Raw genomic sequence first — 25,517 nt, 5'->3', positions numbered from 1 at the left:
TTCACCAAATCATCCCTGTACAATAATAAAATAAGGGGTTGTTATGTCATATACAAAAAAATATATCTGAAGAAGGGAACTCCATGACTTCAAACAATGGGCAAGCCTCATAGAATCCATATGAATTTGGAGTGTATTCCAACAATAGCCATTTCACAGACACGGGCTATGTTAATCTACTTATACCTCTTGACCGTCTGCATGTCTGCAACTGTATTCAAGCAGCTCAAGCCTGTCAAATAGATCAAAACCTAATCAGAAATTTGACTTAATTGTCCAGAACTGGCACTTTGTGGCACAAAAGCCCTCTCATAACCACACACAATGATATAGAAATCGGCTGCCCAATGCCAGTTAGTGTCTTGGCTACTGTGCTACACATTAGCCTAGTAACTAAAAGAAGGGCAGAAATTAAAGTCATTGTTTAATCTAATAGGCTATTCTTAAATAGTTATCTTACTACCTTTTCTCATTCGTTAAAGTGGACATAATCCAGACTACTAATCCAGAGCCCAGACTAATCTAGAGATAAACTGTCCCTCGTGGTTTCGCATGGTTAGACTGACCCTGCCATGTCAACAGAGTGTGAATGATCTGGGGAGGAACCTTAGCGCACTAATAGAATTACTGTATTCTGAAAGACATTTGCCCATCGGGCAAATCAGGAGTATATTTATGGTCACTTGCCATAAATATTTACACGCAGAAATGCCATAAATTGGCCGTATTTCACTTAAACGATGGGGAGGAACCAGAAAGTTTAGGGTTTGGCTACTGGAATTCTTGCAGTTTGGTTGTTTCAGTAAAGAAAACTGCCCACCTTGCCCAACTGCTCAGTTTACTTGCCCTGGCCAATACGGAAACCCATAATGTCAATCCCTGCATAATGGGTACATACACACACCCACACGAAAAGACACAAACACCGTAATCATAATACTAATGTTATTTTAATTGTCCCACTGTTCCATTAAATGCAAGTCTTTTGTAGTTTTATGCGTTCCTACTTTCTCTGCCATCAACGTCATTCGTTCTCGCCATTACAACTTTTACAAAGGTTTTATTAACAGTTTTTTTTATTTTTACAAAGTGGTCATGAACCTTCAACCATTGTTTTATTCCCATTGACGGACATGTAGTCAGACTGTGCCTGGGAAAGGAAATTAGATGTACAAAACTGAGCAGTGCAAGAACTGAATAGACATAAAACATGACTACATAAAGTCCTGCATAACACATCCAAAATGGGGGGGCTACAAGGTCACATGACATGTGCCAAATGCAGTACCCCTACCCGCAAAGTAGAATACAGCCGTCATGTGATGGGTATGTAGACTTCATGTAGTCACACAGCAGTAAAATGTGGCTAAACTATACATCAAAGTAAAACATTGTGGTTTTGATATGCCACTTATAAGAAAAACATAATTCGATACAAATTATAAAAAAATTGAGTACAATAAATAAAATAGGAATTAAGTGTATGTACAGTTACGTTATAATCGTACCGTAAAAAAATGTTTCTCATAAAGTTGTGTACATAGACATATACAGAAAGTATATAAACTATAAATGTTGGCCTAACATTTGCATGTTAACACATACTCATATATACATATTGTCAATAGTACCGCTTTACAAGCAGGTCCGTCATGGACCTAACACAAACCGACTGGACCGTTTGACCACAGGTTAGATCGACGACAGAGCAAATCTTTCAAAGTGTACCTCCTTATGGCAAAAACAACAGAAGGTTTGCTTTTCTCAGAGACGAATGAGGCTGGTGTCCAAAACAAAGAAAATAAAATGAAACCCAAAGTAGTTTTAACTGTTAGATATAACTTAAGGTCAAGCCTAACTTTCCATGTTTCGTTTTGACTGAAGGAAAAAATAAAGTTGATGCTCTGTGCAGTGCAAATCTGACCTCTGGTGGCAGGTCCAATCATAGCTTTATATCTGATTTAATTCCTTCTGGGGTACATCTCAATAGTCTTGTGGCCTTTCTCACCCTCCCACACCCCCACAATCCCTGTTCATTCATCTGCATTGATGTGAAAGAATTTTAGAGGAAGCTATGTAAGACTATTGAGATGCACCCATGGTCTGAAGAGGACTTTCATTTTGTGCGTTTAGGCTCACCCACCACATCGAGAGGGTTCCCAAATCATTAATACTGAAAGTGATTGGCATCGGATGAGTCTTAAATCGTCTGAGTTAAAAGCTCAGATATTAAACACACCCACAGAGGCTTGTAATATTTAGGAGCCCTCTCGAGAAGACTCAAGCTTGACTCATTTCCTTACAATGTCATATATAAACTCAACCGAGCCAATATATAACAACTATTTAAAATGTACAACAATGCATTTTCAAAATGATACAGCAATTAATAAAATACAGAAGAAAACCTATATAGGCAAAGGGAATGTATTTTTCGATAAGTACCAGAAAAGGGCATTACATACTCATGCTCACACGTCCAGTCATAAACATGAACTTTTTTTAACGTTCTCAGTAACGTTTTCTGTAATGAGAGATTTGTTACTATGCTGCCAGTGGTCTAATACTTTTTGCCCTCTACCATTCATTAGCCTATCTATCATATCCCCACTAATACACTTTTTTAGCGCTGATCCTACCACTTACAGCAGCTCTGGTAAACTTGGTGCACCACTGAATTCAATTGGACCAATACAAATTCCGTACATTCTTGTCGAACTCTCACAGTATAAACGACAGCTTCTGTCCAACACTGAATTGTATGTGCACTGTTGCCTCAAACGTCTCACTGAATGACATTTTGTGACACCACCATTAACGTAGCAGAAATAAACTAAACCATTCCATCATACAAGCGACCCATGCAGCCGAGCCACAGCTCACCTGTTCAGTGGGTGTCAAAATGTTGTACCTCAGTCAGCGTCGCGAGAAACTAGAGCCAGACAGTCCATTTGTCTGTTTCTCTATTTGTTTAATGCCCCGTTGGTTATTTTTCTTGGCTCATCTGTTCACCGGTTCAGTCATTCTGTTTCTGTTGCTGTCACAGTTGCACTGTCTGTTCATTTCTGTGTCTCTTTATTTTTTTAAAAATTAATTTGTCTATTTCTCCTCGTCTCCGTTCCATTGTGTCTCTGAGTCTGTATGTTCATTGTTTAAGCTCTGTCTCAAGTCTCCAGAGTCAGACAAGTCTCTGTGTTGCTGTTTCCCCATTGACCCTTCTTTAGCTCAGTCTCTGGGTAGGCACTCCTCCTCTGTGATCCCCTGGGCCTTAAGCTCCTCCAGCACGTTGTCCAGGTGGCCGGGGTCGGGGTAGCCATGGCCTGTCAGGTTGGAGCCAAACTCAGTCTTATGGTGCACTTCGTTCCAGATGACCGTGTCCGACTCGCCCGTGGTGCTGGACGTGCCCACCGAGAAGATGAGTCGGCGGTCCCACGCCACTAGCAGCAGCTTCAGTACCTAGAAAAAAAGAGAGAAAGAAAGAATGAAAGAAAGGTATGGAAAGAGAGAGAGAGGGAGAGAGAAAGAGACCTAGTTAGCTACACAACCCAGTCATTTCATCTACAGCAAACCAGTACAAACTAGTAAACAGGAAGTCAGCTGGTGTTTACCTTACGTCCCTTCTCGCTATCAGGGAGGTAGCAGTGTCGGGGGAATCCCCGGGCGGTGAATGGCTTGCCTGGGTTCGGGTGCTCAGGCCCCTTGGAAAGGGTGAAAGGGATTTGTATATGAATAATCATGCACAGTCAATGGGAGAATTCTAACTATGTACGAAGGAGTGAATTAATAAGAATGCCCATCATCTTGTATTTACAGTACATCAGATGTGTGTAGTATGTGGATGGGCAGTAAGGCTGTTACCTGGATGCCGGGGGGGATGTTGTAGATGATGCGGATGGTCTTGCAGTCAGGGTGGCCGGGCAGCGAGTGGGGGATGATGTGGTACTCCATCTTGCCGGGTGGCTGGTTGCCCGTCTTCACGCCGTAGATGGTCTTGCAGGTAGGGCACTGTAGGCTGCCATCCTTGTTGCCGTTGTTGTACATGGCCACCAAGCACTGCAGGTGGTACTGGTGCCCACACTGGGCCAGGCGACCAACCGACTCTGCCCGCTGGATGCCCCCAACTCCGGGACCCTTGTAGCCCGAGGGCCCAGCCAGGGCCTCCATGCAGATAGTGCAGTCCTCCTCTGGGGGGTTGCGGACCTTCTGAAGGTACCTCTTCACTACTTCCTCAGGGGTCTTGCCTGAGAGAAAGGGACAAAAGAGACAAGTGTTAGTGAATGAATCACTGTGACCCAAATGTCCTATGCTGGGGTGTGTGTGTAAGCGCTACACCCACCTTTGCGGGCCTGCTTCTTGGTGGTCTTGCGGCAGCAGTGGCCGAGGCCGGGGACAGGCTTTATGTCACTCTTGCTGACGGGCGGGGGGTGGAGCACCAGCTTGGGAGGGCGGGTCAGACAGACAGGAAGTCCTGCGGCGCTCATCAGGATCCCTGTAATACCTAGAGACAACCAGCAGAGGGCTCAATGAGACTCCTTCACCATCACTGTCTATTGAGCTTAACACAGGTAGACACTGGCCCATCATAAACTACACTCATTCTCCATATAAGGGTCACATTAATTAACAAATTAAGCCTGATTCTCTGTAACACTGTCTTTCATTATTAGATAAAGTGATGTTGATGGCTAATTGATCAAAATAGGCCTAGTAAATGGAGAGTGAAAATGGCTTCAGACACTGGTACAAAGTTCCCTAATAGCTCAACTAGGAAACATTGCTTCCCAGCAGCTTCAAGCTTCTTGTTTTGATAGTAAGACTTAATGGTTGTTGTTACCTGCCAATGCAGGGTGGACAGGGCTAGATCCATTGAGGTTCTTCACAGGAACCGTTGGTACACTGAAACATAAAAAACACACTTCAGAACACACACACCTAGCAAACACAAAACACACCACACAATCACATCATATGTGTGTCATAGGTAAACTTCAGGTGGCAAAAGCACAGGTGACCAATGACCACAGTGTCTGGTGTTTTCTGTGTCAAGGGTCACACCATGTTAGCGGGTCAAAGAGCTTTTGCTGAGTCACGTTGTAGACATGAGGGCTAAGTGACACACAGACCAGTATAGCACTAATTTTTGTATAGTTTTTATTTGTTCAGTATAGCACCATGTTGACAGGTCGCTGTGCCATCCAGGACTCCCCTAGTTGTCTGAGCCATGGTTTTAGAAGTGGGGGGGACATTATTTATTTTATTTTTTGCCAGTCGGATAAACACTGCAAACAGTCTACCCGACCTCTCGGAGGCGTCCGCATGGTCCTAAAGCACACCGTTGCCTCATTTTGTATCACATTCCAATGATAAAACTGGGGAGGGACAAAAATGCAATTTCAGAATGTGGGGGGGACATGTCCCCCCGTCCCCAGTGAAAGTTGCGCCCCTGACTGAAGACAACAACCCTTGAGCCAACACTGCTTTGAGAAAATCATGAGTGCATAGGTTGTTAAACTTCAGAATATTTGTTAGCCAGTTGGTCAATTTCATCTTAATTCCGATCAACTCAGGAATGGAATACCACTCCGATAGAACAATTCCTTGCCCAATATAACTGACAGGAATTGAAACAGAATTCAACAGCCAGCATTGAAATAACTCATAATTCCCTACAGTCTTCTCTATACTAAAGTTATTCACATCCAACATAGTCCCACTGTCAGACAACTGAAAGAAAGAGTGCTGTATCATTGTAAGCATTTGTCATGAGCCTCTACGTTATTCACAATATGATCCAAACAAAAACCGTACTCACTCTGTGTTGAATTTGATTATTGTCATCTTGACTTTGATTGTGGGGTTTATTTCCCAGCTGAATCTGCAAACCCCTCAGGTACCAATTAAAATCGTATCCCAAAGACGCTTTTCACTATCGCTTCTCCAAACTTTAATCTTTCTCAATCCTCTCTTCCTTCTCCTTTCCAAATCTCAAGAATAAATCCTTGTTGAGTATGTATATCCTCAGATACGCTGTATCTCCCTGCTCCAGCCTCCCTCTCCTCTCTCAGTCAGTCAGTAGGTGTATGAATGTCTCATATTCCTCTGGCTCTAATAGGGATAATCCACCTGTTTCCATCTGTTGACGTCACCACACCGAGATTACCTGTCAATTAGCACGTCACAGTGCAAGGCTGCCATACGGCAGACAGACACCAGCGCATACTGGAGTAACGGCATTAGCTGGGGTCACCCCCCTCTAGCCCTCTAGGCCTAGACGCTGTGAGGGAATGCTGTGGGTTTCCACTGAGGCATAGTCCTAGTCCATGACGTAAAGCAGAGGCGGGGATTGGTATTGGGTGATTAACTGAAAGTACTTAGGTAGAGAATATTACTTGTGACGTTTAACCCCGCACACATAATACCTAACATGGGAATGTTCTAGAGAATACATTTAGTCCAATGATTCATCCACATTATGCACATTCTTTCAAATAGGTACTGAAAAATACTGTTAGCCCATCACCAACTTGGATATTTATTAGCAGCTTTCTATTGTTGAAGACAACACAGCACTGAACAACTGTGGATCATTCGTTGAGTATAGCGTGCTGTCATACCATTCATCGGTTCCCAAGGTCTATTCCCCAACAGAGGTATGCCTCATCTGCACATTTCAGATCAGTTATACCAGTCCCTCTTTGAACATTTTGGTAACACTTTATTTGGAAAGCCCCTTACCCCTACAGATGATCTAGTATAGATGTTCAGTAAGTACAATTGGTTTCATTTATCAAGTTTATCAGCTGCAACATATTACAACACATTTGAAAGCTTGAGTGGCTGAGGATAGTAAACTAACTATTATATGCCAACAGTTGTAGTTCATTTCTAATTCATTTTATGACAATAGTTGTTTGATCATTTGAGCATCTGTAGGGGACTATCCAAATAAAGCGGGACCAACGTTGTCTTTCAACCTTACACTTTCCAAACACTCAATTCAAATTGTAGACCATAGCGCTTTGAACTTTATCCCAAGTAACCAACCAAGGCTAAACCCCAAAATGAACCCTGTTCCACCGCAGGACGTGGCTGGTGGCATCCCTAACTTGGCTCACTGTTAAAGAAACAGCATGCAGTTCATTGGGTTACCAGCCTTATGTGTGGTAAACAAGTGACTGCCTGGGTGCTCTAGCCCAGTGTTCTCTCACAGATATGAAGATGTTGACGAATGAAAACCTTGTGAACTGGAGAAGACGGCATAAATACATTGGAAAGGTGTGCGATACGGAAGGATGGAGGGTGGAGGAGAGAGGAAAAGAGTGAAGAAGGGGGGAGGGAGAGCAAAAAAGTGGGGAGGACTTCGGAGTTAACTATGCGGTTTAGTCACGTTTGTTTGATCCCTGGCTAATCTAGAAGCTTTAGTGCACTTTCCAGCTGATCCACAGAGAAAGGCTGGATCATTCAAGAGGCTGCTATGGTGTTATAGGACATGAATAGTCACACACAACCATAGGAAACATACAAACCTACAAGCTCTAAAATCACATGTTGTGGGTCAGATCCTAAAGCAACTTTGTCTGGTTCACAGATACCTGGCAATACAAACACAAAGTACCAGGACCACTGTGCCTGGACCACTGATGCAAACACACACACACACACGTGACGGGGAGAAGGGGTTTGACCCTGTAACATCATCGGTTAATCTCTTGACGTGGTTGACCATGCCCAGGAAAATAAAATTCACTCATTGGTCATCGTCCCACCCACTCACTTCATGTCTTCCAAACAAACATGAACAGAGTTTACAACTATGTTATGAAGTGTTGAGTGAGGCTGAATTAATTAATCAATTCAACGTATTGGGCCGGTTTTCCTGGACACAGATTAAACCTAGTCCTGGAAGAACTTTGAATGGAGATTGGGGAATCTGTCCTGGAAACTAGTCCAATATGTTTCTCCTACGTAATAAAAGTGTATGTTTGGATGAGCTTATAAAGGGGAGGGTGGGGGTCAAGTCCATTGTAGCAGAGCCAATTGAAGATTGAAATGGAATTATATAAGAATACCCACTTTTTATTTTTTATTTTTATTGTGGCGCTGAGGTTTCTTAACTCTATTTTTGAGGAAAGCGACAGCTGGTTTATGTGAATCTTCTGCTCCATGAGGTGGTCAACGTTAGAGATTAAGCAATGACGTTACACAGGTGTTTATTTTTTTCCTTTACACACCTGTTCGACCCCCCTTTCACCCCTCTTTGTGTGTCAGTGAACCTGGCATGGTAACTGTTACAGTGTGTGTGGGTCAGTGGAGGGTGTGTGGGTCAGTGGAGGGAGTATGGCTTTGGACTGTGGGTCAGTGGAGGGAGTATGGCTTTGGACTGTGGGTCAGTGGAGGGAGTATGGCTTTGGACTGTGGGTCAGTGTCCTAGTCTAAAGTGGTTTGTCTGCTGTGCATTACTAGAAATTCTTGGGTTATGTGGTTATGGCACATTCCTTAGGTGAATGCACTTATTATATGTTACTCTGGGTACGTTCGTCGGCTAAATTATTTATAATATGAATAATTAAAATCATAATAAAATAACATGTATAAAATATATATAAAATAACAACATAATTCTAAACAATAACATGAATACTCAAATAATGTGGCAGAGAATGCCCCCATTTTTTGAGGAGTATGCACTGGCAACAAAATACTAATTCAACCCCCTGATTAGTTGGCATGATATCTGGAAACCCAACAATTTTACATTCACAGATGACAGTTATACACTCATGAATACAAACTTTCTGGGAGTGAATGGGGATCATTTAAATGCAGGGGTTGTGGTAAATGGCGATTACACTAAAGCAAAACAGAAGGAGCAAGGGGAGGAGAGGACAGGAAGAAGACGTCGGTCTGTGACTTTGCTCCTCCACCCTTCAGCACGACACTAAGCGCTCTCACCTGGTTATTGAAGTTTTATGGGGATGCCACACAGTTTATATGGATGCTTGGTTCACAAAAAATCTTTCAGGTTGCTTTGGAGTTACTTGAGCTACATTTTGGGGCTTTTTAGAGCATACGAAGTAGTCCTACTGCCCCCCATTGATAAGGCTCTTAGTTCTCCTCTGGGAAGCTAATACTAGGCAACTAAATACCAAATATGCACTTTAAAACTATCTTGCTCGGTCGACAACGGTCTAGGTAAGTGAAACATTTTATAAATTCAGATTTTTGGTGAACCGTCACTTTATATCCTAACAATGGAGGTGTAGTGTTTCACATTGACATCTTATTCAACTGATAGGGAAGTTGATTCAATCTTCCTCCTCACCAAAAGTTTTGGCACTGGGAGTACATCTACAAAGTGTCTTCCTACCTAAGAAGTTTTCCTTGCCACTGTCACCCCAGTTTGCTGTTTTACGGGTTTTCGCCCAAATCCTAATGTAAGAGCCCATGAGGTCGAGTTTTCATGTAAATCTTCAATTGACATCAATGCATGACTGGGTTACAGCTTAGCACGTACAACTCAAGTTAGGATTTGGCCCTACTAAAACTTGATTGAACTTCTGAGACAAACGAAACCGAGAGAAACAATCGAAGATAATTTCTTCAAGTGAATTCTTCTGGAAGCCACAAAATAGGCCTAAAACTAAAACTGTATCACTTGACCAAAAATTATCATTGAAAAGTAATTAATAAGCAAGTTATCAGCGATTCCTGTCCCCAAACAAGCTAGTCGTCCACAAATAGCTGACCCTCCACGAATACATCTCTGATACCAGCAAAGTCATCAGCGATTGGATCATCTTTAACCAGAGTATCAAAGCCAATGACAAACTTTCAAAACGCTGCTTTACCCATGTGTGTTCTGTCTCTGGCCCAACCCATCGGTTTCTGGGACAAATCAGACGGTCTAGAATGTATTTATATTCTAGAAATCGTCAGGGAGGTACTCTGATCCGGATTCATTGCAGAGAAGAAACTAACGTCCGTGGGCGTGGCGTAGTGTTTGGCCGGAGCAAGGCGTTTGGGTAGACAGGCAACAAGTCCTTAACTCTTCACAGTGAGTTGGTCACTTGGAGAACAATGCCCTCTAGTGTTAAGAGGAGATCATTGCTAGACTCATTCACTATTCACACAATAACACATTACTCACACAGAGCCAGTAACTATGTCAATATTGATACTCGCCCTGCGAGCATATCCTCAAGTGGCAACTCATCTATATGCATGTGTGGATTACCTAAGTAACTGCTACATTGCTTTAAAAACTCTACCTCTGTTGTCCTTTGCCAGGACCCCATTCCACACAGTCTCTTGCACCCAATCCCCCCTATGCACAGATGTGAAAACATTAGACAGGAGATATGGCGCTATTATCATATTTCTTAAACCCATCTCTCCTATCCTTTCCGATCTACACAAGTGCTTGGGTAGTGGCTCAGAATGGCATCACCCCAAGTCCCTAACCCTAGACACTTCTCAATGGCCCCTCTGAAAGGATAGGGTTGGTGAAATCAATATGGTAGTTGTCTAAACCGAGTCCCCCAGGCACTGGGCACACATCTCAAACTGAGACGCTGCTTTGTGTCTACAAGACTGGAGACGTCTGCCTCTAACAACCTCCATCCCCTCTTCCCCCTTCCCAATCCCTCCTCAACCAAACTTCCCCTGTCAACAAGTCTCATGTCTCCAAATCACCCCCAGTCCCACCCCCATATCAATGTCACATTCATTCTCAGGGCCAACTCCCCAACAAACAGTCCCATAGGACATAGTCACGCAGCTTCGGCTTCTCAGGGTAACAAATGGGACAGCAGTCACTATAGCGTTGAGTTCCCCTCATACCCCCAGCCCTGAGAGCCCCCCGCCTCTGTCCATGCCCCAGCATTGTTTTGGAAATGGGAACCAGGCCTCGGCTGTGCCCACAATGGTTGCCACGGAGACCGCACCCTGACACACACACTAGCGGGGGCAGAGGGGCCTCTAGGAATGAGAATAGGCCTGGGAACTGAGTGTGTAGGCAAGATGTCAGTATTACGACAGTAGTACTAAGCATGTCATGAGAGTACTGGGGGGGGTCAATCTATACATGTTCTAAGAGTACTATGCTGACCCCAAGCCCCCCACCCCCACCCCCATCCCCATCCACCCTCCTGACTCTCAAACTGGGTGAATCAAATCTGAGTGGCACTCGTGAAAATGCGGCGTATTTGATATGAATGCGTTATGGAATTTCACATAGAAATGAACAGGCTGACAGAATTTGTCATAAGGATTAAAGGTTTATGAATGCTAATGGGGTGTTTATGTCAGATATGGGGAGTGATTATGGAGGAATGTCTACGCCAGTGGAAACGCTTCAGATCAAAATGTTTAAATTCCTTGTGTATCCTTGTTTTTCATACCTTGTGTCGTGTTTATCTGCGAGAGACACGTCCCTATGTCGGGTGTAGTCCACCGTGTTTTTGTGGTGGGATTACCCATTGCATAGGCTTCATAACATCACTAAATCTCTTTCTCAACACTGAAATTCCCTTGTCTTCAGAAAGAAAACTGTCCAGTACCAGCCAAAAGTTTGGACAAACCAACTCATTCAAGGGTTTTTCTTTATTTGTACTATTTTCTACATTGTTGAATAATAGTGAAGAAATCAAAACTATGAAATAACACATATGGAATCATGTAGTAACCCAAAAAGTGTTAAACAAATCAAAATATATATGAGATTAATCAAATAGCCACCCTTTGCCTTGATGACAGCTTTGCACACTCTTGGCATTCTCTCAACCAGCTTCACCTGGAATGCTTTTCCAACAGTCTTGAAGGAGTTCTCACATATGCTGAGCACATAATCTGATGCAGCACTCCATCACTTTCCTTCTTGGTCAAATAGCCCTTACACAGGCTGGTGTGTTGGGTCATTGTCCTGTTGAAAAACAAATGATAGTCCCACTAAGCCCAAACCAGATGGGATGGTGTATCGCTGCAGAATGCTGTGGTAGCCATGCTGGTTAAGTGTGCCTTGAATTCTAAATCACAGACAGTGTCACCAGCAAAGCACCCCCACACCATAACACCTCCTCCTCCTCCTCCATGCTTTATGGTGGGAACTACACATGCAGAGATCATCCGTTCACCCACACCGCGTCTCACAAAGACACGGCGGTTGGAACCAAAAATCTCAAATTTGGACTCCAGACCAAAGGACAAATTTCCACCGGTCTAATGTCCATTGCTTGTGTTTCTTTGCCCAAGCAGGTCTCTTCTTCTTATTGGTGTCCTTTAGTAGTGGTTTCTTTGCAGCAATTCAACCATGAAGGCCTGATTCACACAGTCCCCTCTGAACAGTTGATGTTGAGATGTGTCTGTGACTTCAACTCTGTGAAGCATTTATTTGGCCTGCAATTTCTGAGGCTGGTAACTCTAACGAACTTATCCTCTGCAGCAGAGGTAACTCTGGGTCTTCCATTCCTGTGGCGGTCCTCATGAGAGCCAGTTTCATCATAGCGCTTGATGGTTCTTCAAGAAATTTTCCGTATTGACTGTCGTTTCTCTTTGCTTATTTGAGCTGTTCTTGCCATAATATGGACTTGGTCTTTTACCAAATAGGGCGATCTTCTGTATACCCCCTACCTTGTCACAACACAACTGATTGGCTCAAAACGCATTAAGAAGGAAAGAAATTCCACAAATTAAACTTTTAACAAGGCACACCTGTTAATTGAAATGCATTCCAGGTGACTACCTCATAAAGCTGGTTGAGAGAATGCCAAGAGTGTGCAAAGCTGTCATCAAGGCAAAGGGTGGCTACTTTGAAGAATCTCAAATCTCAAATATATTTTGATTTGTTTAACCCTTTTTTGGTTACTACATGATTCCATATGTGTTATTTCATAGTTTTGATGTCTTCACTATTATTCTACAATGTAGAAAATAGTACAAATAAAGAAAAACCCTGGAATGAGTATGCGTGTCCAAACATTTGACTGGTACTGTATGTTCAATGGAGATTCTCAGAAGATACATAACTATGTATTAACAACATAAACAGGGCTCATAGTCCATCCATCTTCTTGTCCATTTTGCAGGTCGTATAGATCAATGTTTGGGTGGTCACAACTTACTTGTTTTGGGTTATGGCAAGAGACTGGACTGTAAAAGTAGACAGACAATTCTAAAAGCTTTTGGTGGGGTCACTCACAGCACAAATACCTTTCAAAATCACTAGACGTGCGTTATATTGAGTGTGCTTTGTTGTGGCATAGGGATAGCGATAGACAGAAATACTTCATAAAGAGATACACAGATGTGTAATTTTTGTGAACTGTAGTGACATAACAACAGCTGGAAGAGTGACTCACCCGGAGGCGATGAGGGCTCTGGACTGGGCCATGGCGATGCGCTGCAGGGCGGGTCGGCTCAGCCCGGCCAGGCTGGCACGAGGTGGCAGGGGGGCTGCACAGGCCGCCGCTGCTGAAGACACAGGCCCCAGGACACGGGCGGAGGGCGAGGGGGTGCAGGAGGAGGCTGCCGTGGAGATGAGAAGAGGAGGGGCCGGCGCGGGCATCGACGGAAGGGCGGAGGACGCCATGGAGAAGGAAGAGGAGGGGGGAAGAATGGCACTGGAAGCGAGGGAGGAGGGCGGAGGCGGAAGGGGGGGTAGAGGCGGGGGAGGGGGCCGGGTGGAGGTGAGGGAGAGTGCGGCGGTGGCCGAACCCAGGAGGGAGAGCGAGTGGGCAAAGCCGCCGCCCCCACCGACCCCCACACCACCGCTAGCCCCACCCGCTGACGTCCTGTGGGGGGACAAGGACCTGGCCATGGAGGAGGGGGGGCGGGGGAGAGTCAGCGAGTACGACCCCCCCATGGCCGAGTAACCACCCCCTAGTTTGGGGCTGGGTGGCTTGTTCTGAGGTGGCCTCCTGCCCAGGGTGTGAGCCGTCGCAATGGTGCCTGCCTTGATGCTCAGGACCAGCATGCATTGCTGACAGGCGCAGGGCTGGCCCAGCGATGTGATGGCGGAGGCCGGCAGGGCGCCGCTGGGGTAGGCGCTACCGTTCCCATTCCCCATGCCCACTCCGGAAACCCCCACCCCCAGCAGTCCTCCAGGGCCGGGCCCCCAGGCATGGTGTGACTTGGGAAGGGGCCCCGACACCAGAGGGTAGGCCAGGTCGGAGCGGCGCTGGATGCGGCGGCAGCGCTGCGTCTGCCCGTTGATCTGGGTCATGCTCTGGAAGTCGATGAGGTAGCAGAAGCCCAGTTGCGCCAGGTCCAGCCAGGGCTGCTGACGGTCGCGTGCCGCCTGGATGGCGATGCCCACCTCAGTGTCGTAGGCCGTCCACGAGCCTGTGTCGTTCTCCCACTCCCACAGCCAGCCCTGGCCCGGTGCCGACGTGGGGTCGTAGAAGCTGCGACGCACCGGTCGGAGGGTACCTGGGGTAACGGTAGAGAGACGAGGGTCACGCCACAGAACTACAGAGAGGGGAACACAAGAAGGACCTGTTCCAGAAGACCTTTCAACTAACCACATTTGTTCACAACACTGATGACATTTGTAGCACAGTTCAGTAATATACATATATTGACACAAATGACTATTGATATGACCTGTTCAAGTGAAAGAAAACTAAAGCATGAATAAAAAGGTATGTTTTTTAATTAGGCTTGGTTGACTGAGACCAACAGAAAAGGTGCCATCTAGAACCAAAAAGGGTTATTCAGCTGTCCCCATAGGAGAACCCCTTTTGGTTACAGATAGAACCCTTTTGGGTTCCATGTAGAACCCTTTCCACAGAGGGTTCTACCTGGAACCAAAAAGGGTTCTTTCTACCTGGAACCAAAAAGGGTTATTTTTTACCTGGAACCAAAAAGGGTTATTTCTACCTGGAACCAAAAAGTGTTCTACCTGGAACCAAAAAGTGTTATCCTATGGGGAAAGCCACAGAACCCTTTTGGAACACTTTTTTCTAAGAGTGCAGATGAGCTAAATGTTCTCTAGGCCCTGCTGTAATAATTGTTGTAGACAAGCAGATTACACCACCACCAAATTTGACAAATCGGGTGTGTGTTCGCTAAGAATTTGGGCAAACAGGCTAACAGGTTGCCCCTGGTAACAGCACACCCTGTTCTGGATTGTGATTGGTTGCTGGCCTTGGTCGGGCTCAGAGCTGGTCATGTTTGCTTTCCCAGTCCAGAGACTTAAATCCACGAATGTTCAATAAAGTCCATATCAACTGTCCTCCTATTACCTGGGATTCAACAAATTTCTAATCCTGGGTTTAACTCATTTATACTCCCAAAAAGTCTTATTAAAGTGAGCATGACTGGCAGACAATGAATGACGGTTGCTTGTTTTAACGAAGAACACGTTTTGAGAGAATAAATCCAGAGAGTGCTTGAGAAGCCAAGCTGGAATAGAAAAATAAAGCTTCAAATAAAATGACATAACCCAATATAAATGTATCTAGAAACACCGTTTTCTGTTCAAAACAATAAGGTTTGCATGTAAAATATACTTGAAAAACATACATGAATATACTTAGTCTTGTCTGTAATAGACATTTGTAATACACACAACATTGCCTGGAATACAACAGAGTAATTCTTTCATCGTATCTGAACTCAACCCAACTACCCCCTTTTCTCTCAATGACCTCAGACTTCTGCAATTCATCTCAACCCCTCCTTCTCATTTCCCTCCCTCTGGTTTTGGGACTGGGGCACCCTACCCCCTCTCTCCCCACAGCTATCCCGGTCTGGGAAGCACTCAGACTGCACCAAAGTTTTTGTCAGCCAAAGTGTAGAGGAGGGTGGCAGAGTCAAAGTTAAGGCGTCTGACAATTCTTCCCTTTGTGTTGTCGCATACTTTCCTCACTTCATTGTGTGAAGACGTCTCTCTGTCTGGAGGGCTGGATACAATCAGTACCATGCTACAGAATAGCACTAACAGCCTTAATAAGAAGCACATAAGGGAGAGTTTTGGGGTGAAGTAGGGTTAAGATAGCATTTCACCTACATTCTCTCTATTCAGATAGCCAGTCATAGGTGAGAGTAAATACAGTAGTTCTAATTTGGATATTTGCTGCTCACGAGAAAGCATGTGAGATTTGCAGTTGCACTGTGAATGTGAACCAAATCCAGGATTGCAGGCATTTGTATGCATGATTTGGGTATGTGTCATGAAAGAGTGTGAGATAAAGTAGTGTGTAGGCTACCCTCTGCTTCCACCAAAACACAAATTATTTGATGTTCTACTTACTGATCAATGCGGAATAACGCCAAAAACAATGTTCTTGAGATCAAAGGGGGAACAAACTAAAATCGATGCCAATTTCCCCTCAACCTTCTCATCTTTATTCATGATCATGTTTTGCATAATAACTCATAATGAGAACAGCTCATCCATAACTGTGCCCTACATATACTGTAGATGTCCACTCACACACTACAACCACCCAGCTAGCACATTTGGTACCTTGGAAGTTGTGGGCATGTATGTTTTTGGTTTCACATTGGTTGTGGGAACGAAGCCATACGTTTCCTGACCGGCAAATGTAGAACCCTCTGTGGAAAGGGTTTTACATGGAACCCAAAAGGGTTACCCTATGGGGACATCCAAAGAACCCTTTTGGAACCCATTTTTCTAAGAGTGTGCCATGACATCATGCACTACACTGGAGCATGCTGGTATCGGAAAATAAATATATGGAAATATCTGGAAAGCAACTGAATTGGGCCTGGAAAACTGCGCTTAAGCGTGCTCAAACAGTTTTCACTTATCAGGGGCCATATGTATCAAGCGTCTCAGAGTAGGGGTGCTGATCTAGGATCAGGTCCCCCCTGTCCATGCAATCTTTTTTTATTGTGATCTAAAAGGAAAACTGATCCTAAATCAGCACTCTTATACTGGGACACTTGATACATACGGCCTCTGGAGTCTACCGTATATTGAATACATACAGTAAGACTGGAAGGTGGTTCGTCTTCTGTGCTCACTACCTCAAGGGCTGTGAGTGTACAGTGTGGCAATACTCAGCAGTGAGTCACTGCCCAGCTAGCACATAATGTTCTGAGAACCATATGTTTCTTAGAGTTTGGTGAGAGTGTGGTTGTCCTATGATTATTTTGCATACAACTTTCCCACAACTTTCTGGGAATGGTGCAGGATAGTTGCTTGGCTTTGGAACATTCTCAGCACTTTTAAGGATCTTGACAATTTTGTATTCATTTTGTTGGTATTTTCTTATGGGGACAGCCGAAGAACCCTTTTAGGTTCTAGATAGCACCTTTTTTTCTAAGAGTGCATATCCCAAGCCTTTGCGGACCACACTTGCAAGAGGCTGAGAGAGGGGGCACAAAATCAGCTACTAGCAACAAGGAAGTGATGCAGGATACTTAGGGTTCTCGTCCCCCTCCAATTTGACTTCCTCTCTCTATCTCATATATATATATATATATGCTACACTTCCACCCCTACCCCATGTTATGCAGATCCAAAATCGAAAAATGATAACAGTGATGATGCTGAAAGAATCTTGTGAAATTCAAAACACATGATCATGAGAAAAACATAAAATAAGCTCTTTGTTTGGGATAATGGAGGCAGTTAACAAACAAGACCTTGAAAAATATCTGTGAACAACAACAGTCCACAATTGTACATGCACACATAGGCTAGTCTGCATAAGATGTGGTAGCCTATCAAACAATAACATAAAGGCGTTTATTAAACCATATTATTTTGGTTCTATGCGGTAACTGGATAGTGCAGGCTATTGCAGTGATATGTTGTAGGCCTATGCTACATCATCGGTTTCACTGCGGTAATAACACTGTAATAGCATAGGGCCTATATTCACATTCCCTCAATACACATTTGTCATGGTCATCAATCACATTAATCTTACCTGTATCTTGTCGGAACTGGTGCATGGAATGCAAGTCAATGATGTAGGGCGAGAGGCGAGTGTCCACCTGGCCTAAGACAACACTACCACCCCTTGGGTCGTTGCGGATGACTGCCTCGATGTGGTGAGAGACGGCCGGGCTGTAAGGCCGCCAGCGCCCGTGCTCGTTCAGCCATTCCCATACCACCACGGCCGACGCTAGTAACATCCTACGCCTGCAAAATAAAATAGCACAAATGCATTTTTAGGTGTTTTTCTTTTGAAGATGTCCTATGTTACGTACATATCAGTGCGCCGCTGCATCCATCTTGAGCCATTTGCAAGCTAGGATAGGCTATCGAGATATAATTAGTCTATAATAACAATGTTGCTCTGTCCAACTGTACGTGGAGCCTACCTTCCATGTTGATATCCTGTACAGGTACATCAATATTTCGTTCCTTTGTTCAAGCGAATCAATAAATCATTAGAATCGTTTAGCATAGGCGGGAACAAGCAGGTTCCTTGCATTTTAGTCTGTATTCAGAAAAAATGGCGTGTAGGTTAGGCTACTGAAATCATTTATATGGCACAATCAGTTTGGGTGTGTGAAGATGCTGTGGTGGTGCGCTGAAGTGATAAGATGGATAGGCTACATCATACATCGATAAAGTGGGTTACTGTAACAAGTGGTTTCATTTTGCGACAATGTAGCCTATCTGAATTTCTCATGGCGTTATTTTAATACAATGTAACGTTAACAGATACGCAGTGAGCGTCCACTGGTCACTGGAAAAACAAAAAATCCACTAACTGTCGAGAGTTCCACGGCTTTATTCCACTGTATATCCTTCACATTTTAGGCCTATTGGTTTATTTGTAGGTAGGCTATAGCCTAAAGTAAATCAATATAGACATATTTACCAATGCCGGGTACTTTTAGTTCGCCTTCCGTAGGCTACCTTCAATCAAAGCCAATCCAGTGTAGGCTAGGGTATTGTTGGTTTAGCGATTATCCATCTCGTTATGTTAGAAAATATTGCCTAAAGTATTGCAAACCCAAGGCTGTTGTTGCGAGAAAATGTGTTTAGGCTATTTGTTTGAATCTCTACGAAAGCCTGCATAGCCATGTCGTGCAATTGGTCCATGATGTGTCTTGGTTTTATGAGTGGGTTGCATTTAAATGCGAGGGACAACTGGAAATAATTCCGTGAGCCGTCCCCGGGCCAAAAAATATTTCTCACAAAATGTTGACAAGCATTTCACCCAGTGATTTCACCCAGCCCTATCTATCTATCAGCAAGAGGTAACGTAGCCAATCAAATTCCAGAAGCAAGGCCCAAAGCTCCGCCCATGACTGAGCGGATAATGAAGCACATAATTAACTGTTTTCATGTGGTAGAATGAGTTTAACTCCGAATCATCACTTAGTATTGTAATTAATAATTCATTGTTGGTTAGACAATAGGTATAAGGTAACATTTTCAGTAAATAAAAATGTGGAGATGCCGGGGATTGAACCCGGGGCCTCATACATGCGAAGCATGCGCTCTACCACTGAGCTACATCCCCATTTCCTGTAAAAGGGTCTTCAAAAAGTGAATATAAAAATTGCAACAGGTCAATTTCAGCTAGACTAGGTGATCTGAAATTATATTTATGATTTAAAAACTTGAAAGTATTACACACGAATTATTGTATGTGATTCTTTTATAAAAACACTGAAGTAATCATTTGAATTAGGCCCTTTATTGCAATACAAGCACACTTTTATATTTTACGTTTTATCGGATAATAATCAGAGTATGAACGTGTAGTCCTAAATTAATGTAAATTAACGTTAATTGGAGTTTGGGTGGGTGACTGAAAAGTTCGGCCCATGGCTCTCTGGCAGGCAGGACAGGCTCCAATTCACTATTTTCTATCGAAATAATCACGCTCAACAGACATTGAACATATTATGGCACAAAGTAAGGCGTTACCTAAATAGCTATTCATAAAATATACAAAACACAAATGTATACATTACAAATAATCCCACAGCAACAAGACTAATGCAGAAAACAGTTGCACCCAAAACATGTTCTTTATCATATGAAACCCTTAAAAAAGCTTTTTATATCTCAAATACATTCATATTGTTTCATGTATTCATGCTGCAATTGTTGCTCTTGTCAGTCACTTTATTCACTTTGATGTATTCTTTCACACACTTTTGTCTCTGTTGCTCTTTGCTCTGATTGTTGTAATCTGGTTGTAACACTGGTTTGTAAGGTTTACAATTGACAATTATGATTATGATGATGACAAAGCCTACTGTCAAGCACTATTGCTGTACAAAGATGAACATTGTAAAGTGGTTGTCCCACTGGCTATAAGGTGAATGCACCAATTTGTAAGTCGCTCTGGATAAGAGCGTCTGCTAAATGACGTAAATGCAAATGTAAATGGAAAGAAATATGGAACAATTTTCCCTCTCTGATCCTTCCCTCACAATGCAGTCACATTATCCTTGTCTCTGCCTCCCTCACTCCTATCTTCAGACCAGATGGCACTACCAGATAACTGATTCAGGTCTATCAGCAAACCTCCTCCTCTACTTTCTTCTCCTCCCACTGCTCTCTCATCACTCTCTCCATCCTCTTTGCTTTCCCACTTTTCCTCCATATTCTCCTCTCTCTTCCCCTCACGCTCTCTCATCTCTTCCTTCTCGTGCGTGAGCTTCGCTCTCTCCCTCAGGTCACAGCCCTCCATGCTGGAGTAGTCATCCGACGAGTCATCCCCTCCGCATTCCCTCTCATCCCCCTCCTCCTCCCCCTCACTTTCCCTTCCCTCGTTCCCTCTCTCCACATCCCTCTCTTCGTTTCTGTCTTCCTCCTCTCCTACAGCCTCCTCATCCTCGCCGAGAGGCCACAGCCGGCGCCCAAGCCGCACTTCCAGGATTCTGACCCAACCCATGATATGGTCCCTGGCCCCATCCTCCTTATAGACCAGTTGGCGGACTGTGTACTGGCCATTAGTCTGGCGGTTCAGCCACTTGTACAGGCAGACCAGGAGGCAAACAAGGAAGACCAGGATGAAGAAGACGGTCAAGACGTTGCTGGTGGATGTGGTTTTGTCTTCTATCCCTGTCATCCTAAAATGGAAGAGTAAGATTGGAAAGACTGTTTAGACTGACATTTGACAGGGACATTTGGTTGGGATCAGATCACAAAGTAATCTGGATCTAAGGGGGTTTACACTGTCTGTCTGATTCGGATCCTGAAGTGTTTGCTTGGCCTGATCTGCACTATAACAATTACATTTCAATTGTCAAACTGAATTGAAATGGAATTGACCCTACCTTGACGGTCACAAAATACAAGTATCTTATTCTAAAGCTGTTCAAGTCCAGTCATGCTTGGCCTCTTATTAGAACAAAATAAATCCTCTCAGAATTTCATAACCATAATTATTGGGGTGAACGGGTTCAGATAGATTTGATGTCGCAACATACCTCTTCAAATAATTCTCAGAAAAGTTGAAGGAATCCAAGGCCAAACTCTGCCGTGAAGGAGATCCAGTTTACTGGGGGGAAAAAATCAATTGGAGCTGATCCATACAGAGACTTATTACTGGATCTGTAAATAAAGCATATGGAACATTAGTTTCGTACTGCCCAAAAAATGTCAATATCCATGCAGCAAAATCTTTAATACAGATAATTACACCTTAAAGAAATATATGTGGCGGAAATGTAGATTATTAAAAATAAATAATGTTTTACAAGATAAAGTGAGGCTGGTTTTGAATGCAGCCTGAAACATAATAAAATAAATGTGTCATGACACCACCGAGGTGTATAGTTAGGTGTCACGATGACTGATTCTGAATGGTTCTGACAAGTGTCATTTCATGGTAGTTGATGTGCCATGTCATTGTTATATTGTGCTGTACAGTGTACTGTCACTGTAGATGCAGCATCCCACACATTCAGACACAGGAAATGTCTGTGAGGCCATGATTCTGCCTGAGTGACTCACTAACAGGAAGCCATCATATGCTCTCTCTCTCTCCGTCTTGCTCACTTCCTGTTGAATAATTATAACAGTTACTTGTACAGGATAAAGTTAGGATTTTTTTTCTCCAGGAGAATCTACATTTTCGCCACATATATTTCCATCTACCATAGCACCCTTCGCTTTATCACAGGTGACGGTTTTAATATGCATCACTGCATCCTGTATCAAAAGGTTGGCTGATCCTCATTAAAGTCCCGTAGATCACTTCATTACTCCCTTTTTATTTACAAAGCTCTACTACCCAAGCTTCCAACCTACCTCACTTCACTGTTAAAAAAAATAATATGAGACATCAAACCCGTTCACAGGGATGGTTACCTCTCGAGGTTCCACTAGTACATATTGATCTAGGTAAATCCACCTTCAGTTTTAGTGGCCCCCATTTTTGGAATAGCCTACAAAACTCTTGTGCCTCTATGGCAGTTTAGGACTTTATTGTTGAATGAATTTAATGTGAATTGCAACTGTTTGGATTCAATGTAAATAATTGTATTTGTGGTGTTTGAAGTTGTAGTGGTGAATCTGTGAATTGTAGTTTATTTTATTTTTATTGATCGTTTTGAATTTGTTGTATTGTTGTCCTCAGGGCACCATTGTAAACAACTTTTTTTCTTTGGGGGGAACTATTATATACAGTACCAGTCAAAAGTTTGGACACACCTAATCATTCCAGGGTTTTTCTTTATTTTTACTATTTTCTACATTGTAGAATAATAGTGACGACATCAACATTATGAAATAACACATATGGAATCATGTAGTAAACAAAAAAGTGTTAAACAAATCAAAATATATTTTATATTTGAGATTCTTCAAATAGCCACCCTTTGCCTTGATGACAGCTTTGCACACTCGTGGCATTCTCTCAAACAGCTTCAGCTGGAATGCTTTTCCAACAGTCTTGAAGGAGTTCCCACATATGCTGAGCACTTGTTGGCTGCTTTTCCTTCACTCTGCGGTCCGACTCATCCCAAACCATCTCAATTGTGTTGAGGTTGGGGGATTGTGGAGACCAGGTAATCTGATGCAGCACTCCATCACTCTTCTTCTTGGTAAAATAGCCCTTACACAGCCTGGAGGTGTGTTGGGTCATTGTCCTGTTGAAAAACAAATGATAGTCCCATTAAGCGCAAACCAGATGGGATGGCATATCGCTTCAGAATGCTGTGGTAGCCATGCTGGTTAAGTGTGCCTTGAATTCTAAATAAATCACAGACAGTGTCACCAGCAAAGCACCCCCACACCATAACACCTCCTCCTCCATGCGTTATGGTGGGATCTACACATGCGTAGATCATCCGTTCACCCACACCACGTCTCACAAAAACACGGCAGTTGGAACCAAAAATCTCCAATTTGGACTCCAGACCAAAGGACACATTTCCACCTGTTTAATGTCCATTGCTCGTGTTTCTTGGCCCAAACAGGTCTCTTCTTATTATTGGTGTCCTTTAGTAGTGGTTTCTTTGCAGCAATTCGACCATGAAGGCCTGATTCACACAGTCCCCTCTGAACAGTTGATGTTGAGATGTGTCTGTGACTTAAACTCTGTGAAGCATTTATTTGGGATGCAATTTCTGAGGCTGGTAACTCTAATGAACATATCCTCTGCAGCAGAGGTAACACTGGGTCTTCCATTCCTGTGGCAGTCCTCATGAGAGCCAGTTTCATCACAGTGCTTGATGGTTTTTGCGACTGCACTTGAAGAAACTTTCAAAGTTCTTGACATTTTCCGGATTGACTGACCTTCATGTCTTAAAGTAATGATGGACTGTCGTTTCTTTTTGCTTATTTGAGCTGTTCTTGCCATAATATGGACTTGGTCTTTTACCAAATAGGGCTATCTTCTGTATACCCCCCTACCTTGTAACAACACAACTGATTGGCTCAAACCTTTAAGAAGGCACACCTGTTAATTGAAATGCATTCCAATGCCAAGAGTGTGCAAAGCTGTCATCAAGGCAAAGGGTGGCTATTTGAAGAATCTCAAATATATTTTGATTTGTTTAACACTTTTTTGTATACTACATGATTCCATATGTGTTATTTCATAGTTTTGATGTCTTCACTATTATTCTACAATGTAAAATTTTTTAAAAAATAAAGAAAAATCCTTGAATAAGTAGGTATGTCCAAACGTTTGACAGGTAGTGTACATAGGTATGGATGTCTGTCAGAATCAACAAATTATTAAAAAATGTACGTTTTGCAATAAGTGCACCTGTTCTCCCCCCCTGGCCTGTGTGGATAGCTGACACATTGAACACTAATTTAATATAATAAATAAAGACTAATCAATATTTATAGTTCATACATGAATGCAATGGGATTCATGTAGTGGACTTGTTGTTTCATATGGCGTACAAATGTGACATTCTGCTCATTTTATGAAAGTTATCAACAAAGCACAGCTAATCCCAACTAGATTACCAATTAGATTATGCAAAATATGATAGTCAATCATTTCTCTCTCTTTCTACATCCTACAATGCCTTTACATTTATGCATATGACAAACCAGCCAGTAAGCCTAAAGGCATATTTTGAACATTTACCCTTACATGTTTTCACATGGCATAGGCAGTCATGGTACAGTATTGGCACAGAGCATAGATTAATAAAGATCCCACTGTGCAATGTGCAGTTAACATACTCCATCTGTTTATATGTCTATTACTTCTGCACCATTAATTAGTACAGATAATGTAAACGTTTAAATCAAATGCCCACTTGATATGGAAGTATTAACTACACCCTTTAGACCCAAATGCAGATTCTTACTCACAGTTCTGAAAGTAAATACAATAAAAAGGGACACAGACAAAGATTTGGTGTGACAGAGAAAATAAAGACAACATGGAAGGAGAGAAACAGTGGTGGTAGGGAAGTGAGGAGGAGATGTGGAAAGAGATCAGGAGGAGAGTGTGAAGCTGAAGGATGGACATAGAGAGAGTGGAAAGATAAGACAAATCTCAGATACAAAATAGGAAATTTGAATTATGGTCAATAGATTAAAAAAATAAATACAACTCACCAATGTCTTGCTTTAAATGAACATGCTTTAGGATGGTTTTGAAAAAGACTAACAGACACCCAAAGCGGAAGCAAGAACACAGGCGTGTCTGTGGTGGAACTTCTTTTAAGAGAGGGGGATGCATACATTTATAGAAGGGCCTGTAAAAAATTGAGCGGGAGGGGGATATAATGTGGGTGGAGAGAGAGAGAGACAGAGAGAGAGAGTAATGCGCAGAGATTAGCAAATGTGCACCCAAATATAGAAAGAGGAAGGTGCAGTGCTTTCATGTATGACAGAAGGTGTGGCAGTTGGTGTGCAGGGTAAGGTTATCCAATATCTAGGGAATTAACAGCTGCAAAGGAACCCACCTACAGTATGAACATACTGTACCTGCAAAGTTCAAAGTTCACAGATGCATAGGGTCTAATGAACCCATAGAGTGGATTAAACTAACTGGACCTACCTAAATGCAGCCTGAACAAGTGAGCTGTGAGATGTATTTGAGTTGCATCAGGTCCCATTTTGTTCTATCCATACTTACACAAATACGATTTATACATATGTT

The 25,517-nt window shown here is 43.1% G+C and overlaps 2 protein-coding genes and 1 non-coding gene across 5 annotated transcripts; all 3 read right to left on the bottom strand.

Annotated features, from left to right (window-relative positions):
* Positions 1 to 1,043: 1,043 nt before the first annotated feature.
* On the bottom strand, positions 1,044 to 19,129 carry dtx4a (deltex 4, E3 ubiquitin ligase a). 2 transcript variants are annotated; one of them, XM_045211975.1, is made up of 9 exons: positions 18,801 to 19,129; positions 18,295 to 18,413; positions 17,898 to 18,112; positions 13,356 to 14,424; positions 4,835 to 4,896; positions 4,337 to 4,498; positions 3,859 to 4,241; positions 3,609 to 3,698; positions 1,044 to 3,456 (listed from the first exon to the last, which is right to left on the bottom strand). In XM_045211975.1, exons 3-9 carry the CDS (start codon positions 18,103 to 18,105, stop codon positions 3,226 to 3,228), a joined length of 2,205 nt encoding a protein of 734 aa, XP_045067910.1. In that variant the 5' UTR covers positions 18,106 to 18,112; positions 18,295 to 18,413; positions 18,801 to 19,129; the 3' UTR covers positions 1,044 to 3,225. The 2 variants fall into 2 exon arrangements, with proteins under 2 accessions (XP_045067910.1, XP_045067909.1); XM_045211974.1 differs by lacking the exon at positions 18,295 to 18,413.
* A 247-nt stretch (positions 19,130 to 19,376) lies between these two features.
* Positions 19,377 to 19,448, bottom strand: trnaa-cgc. The gene has a single exon. It is a non-coding gene; the product is annotated as a tRNA-Ala (tRNA).
* Positions 19,449 to 19,603: 155 nt separating this feature from the next.
* si:ch211-119e14.1 lies at positions 19,604 to 25,089 on the bottom strand. Of its 2 annotated transcripts, none has more exons than XM_041867950.2 (3): positions 24,971 to 25,089; positions 21,373 to 21,443; positions 19,604 to 21,012 (listed from the first exon to the last, which is right to left on the bottom strand). In XM_041867950.2, exon 3 carries the CDS (start codon positions 21,009 to 21,011, stop codon positions 20,367 to 20,369), a length of 645 nt encoding a protein of 214 aa, XP_041723884.1. In that variant the 5' UTR covers position 21,012; positions 21,373 to 21,443; positions 24,971 to 25,089; the 3' UTR covers positions 19,604 to 20,366. The 2 variants fall into 2 exon arrangements, with proteins under 2 accessions (XP_041723884.1, XP_041723882.1); XM_041867948.2 differs by having other exon boundaries at positions 21,373 to 21,496; positions 24,971 to 25,088.
* Between the last annotated feature and the right edge of the window lie 428 nt (positions 25,090 to 25,517).

Source organism: Coregonus clupeaformis, chromosome 39 (assembly GCF_020615455.1).
Source record: "Coregonus clupeaformis isolate EN_2021a chromosome 39, ASM2061545v1, whole genome shotgun sequence".
In the NCBI taxonomy this organism is placed as follows: domain Eukaryota; kingdom Metazoa; phylum Chordata; class Actinopteri; order Salmoniformes; family Salmonidae; genus Coregonus; species Coregonus clupeaformis.
The sequence above is the reverse complement of the archived record's forward strand: the minus strand, read 5'-3'. Positions and strand labels throughout refer to the sequence as shown.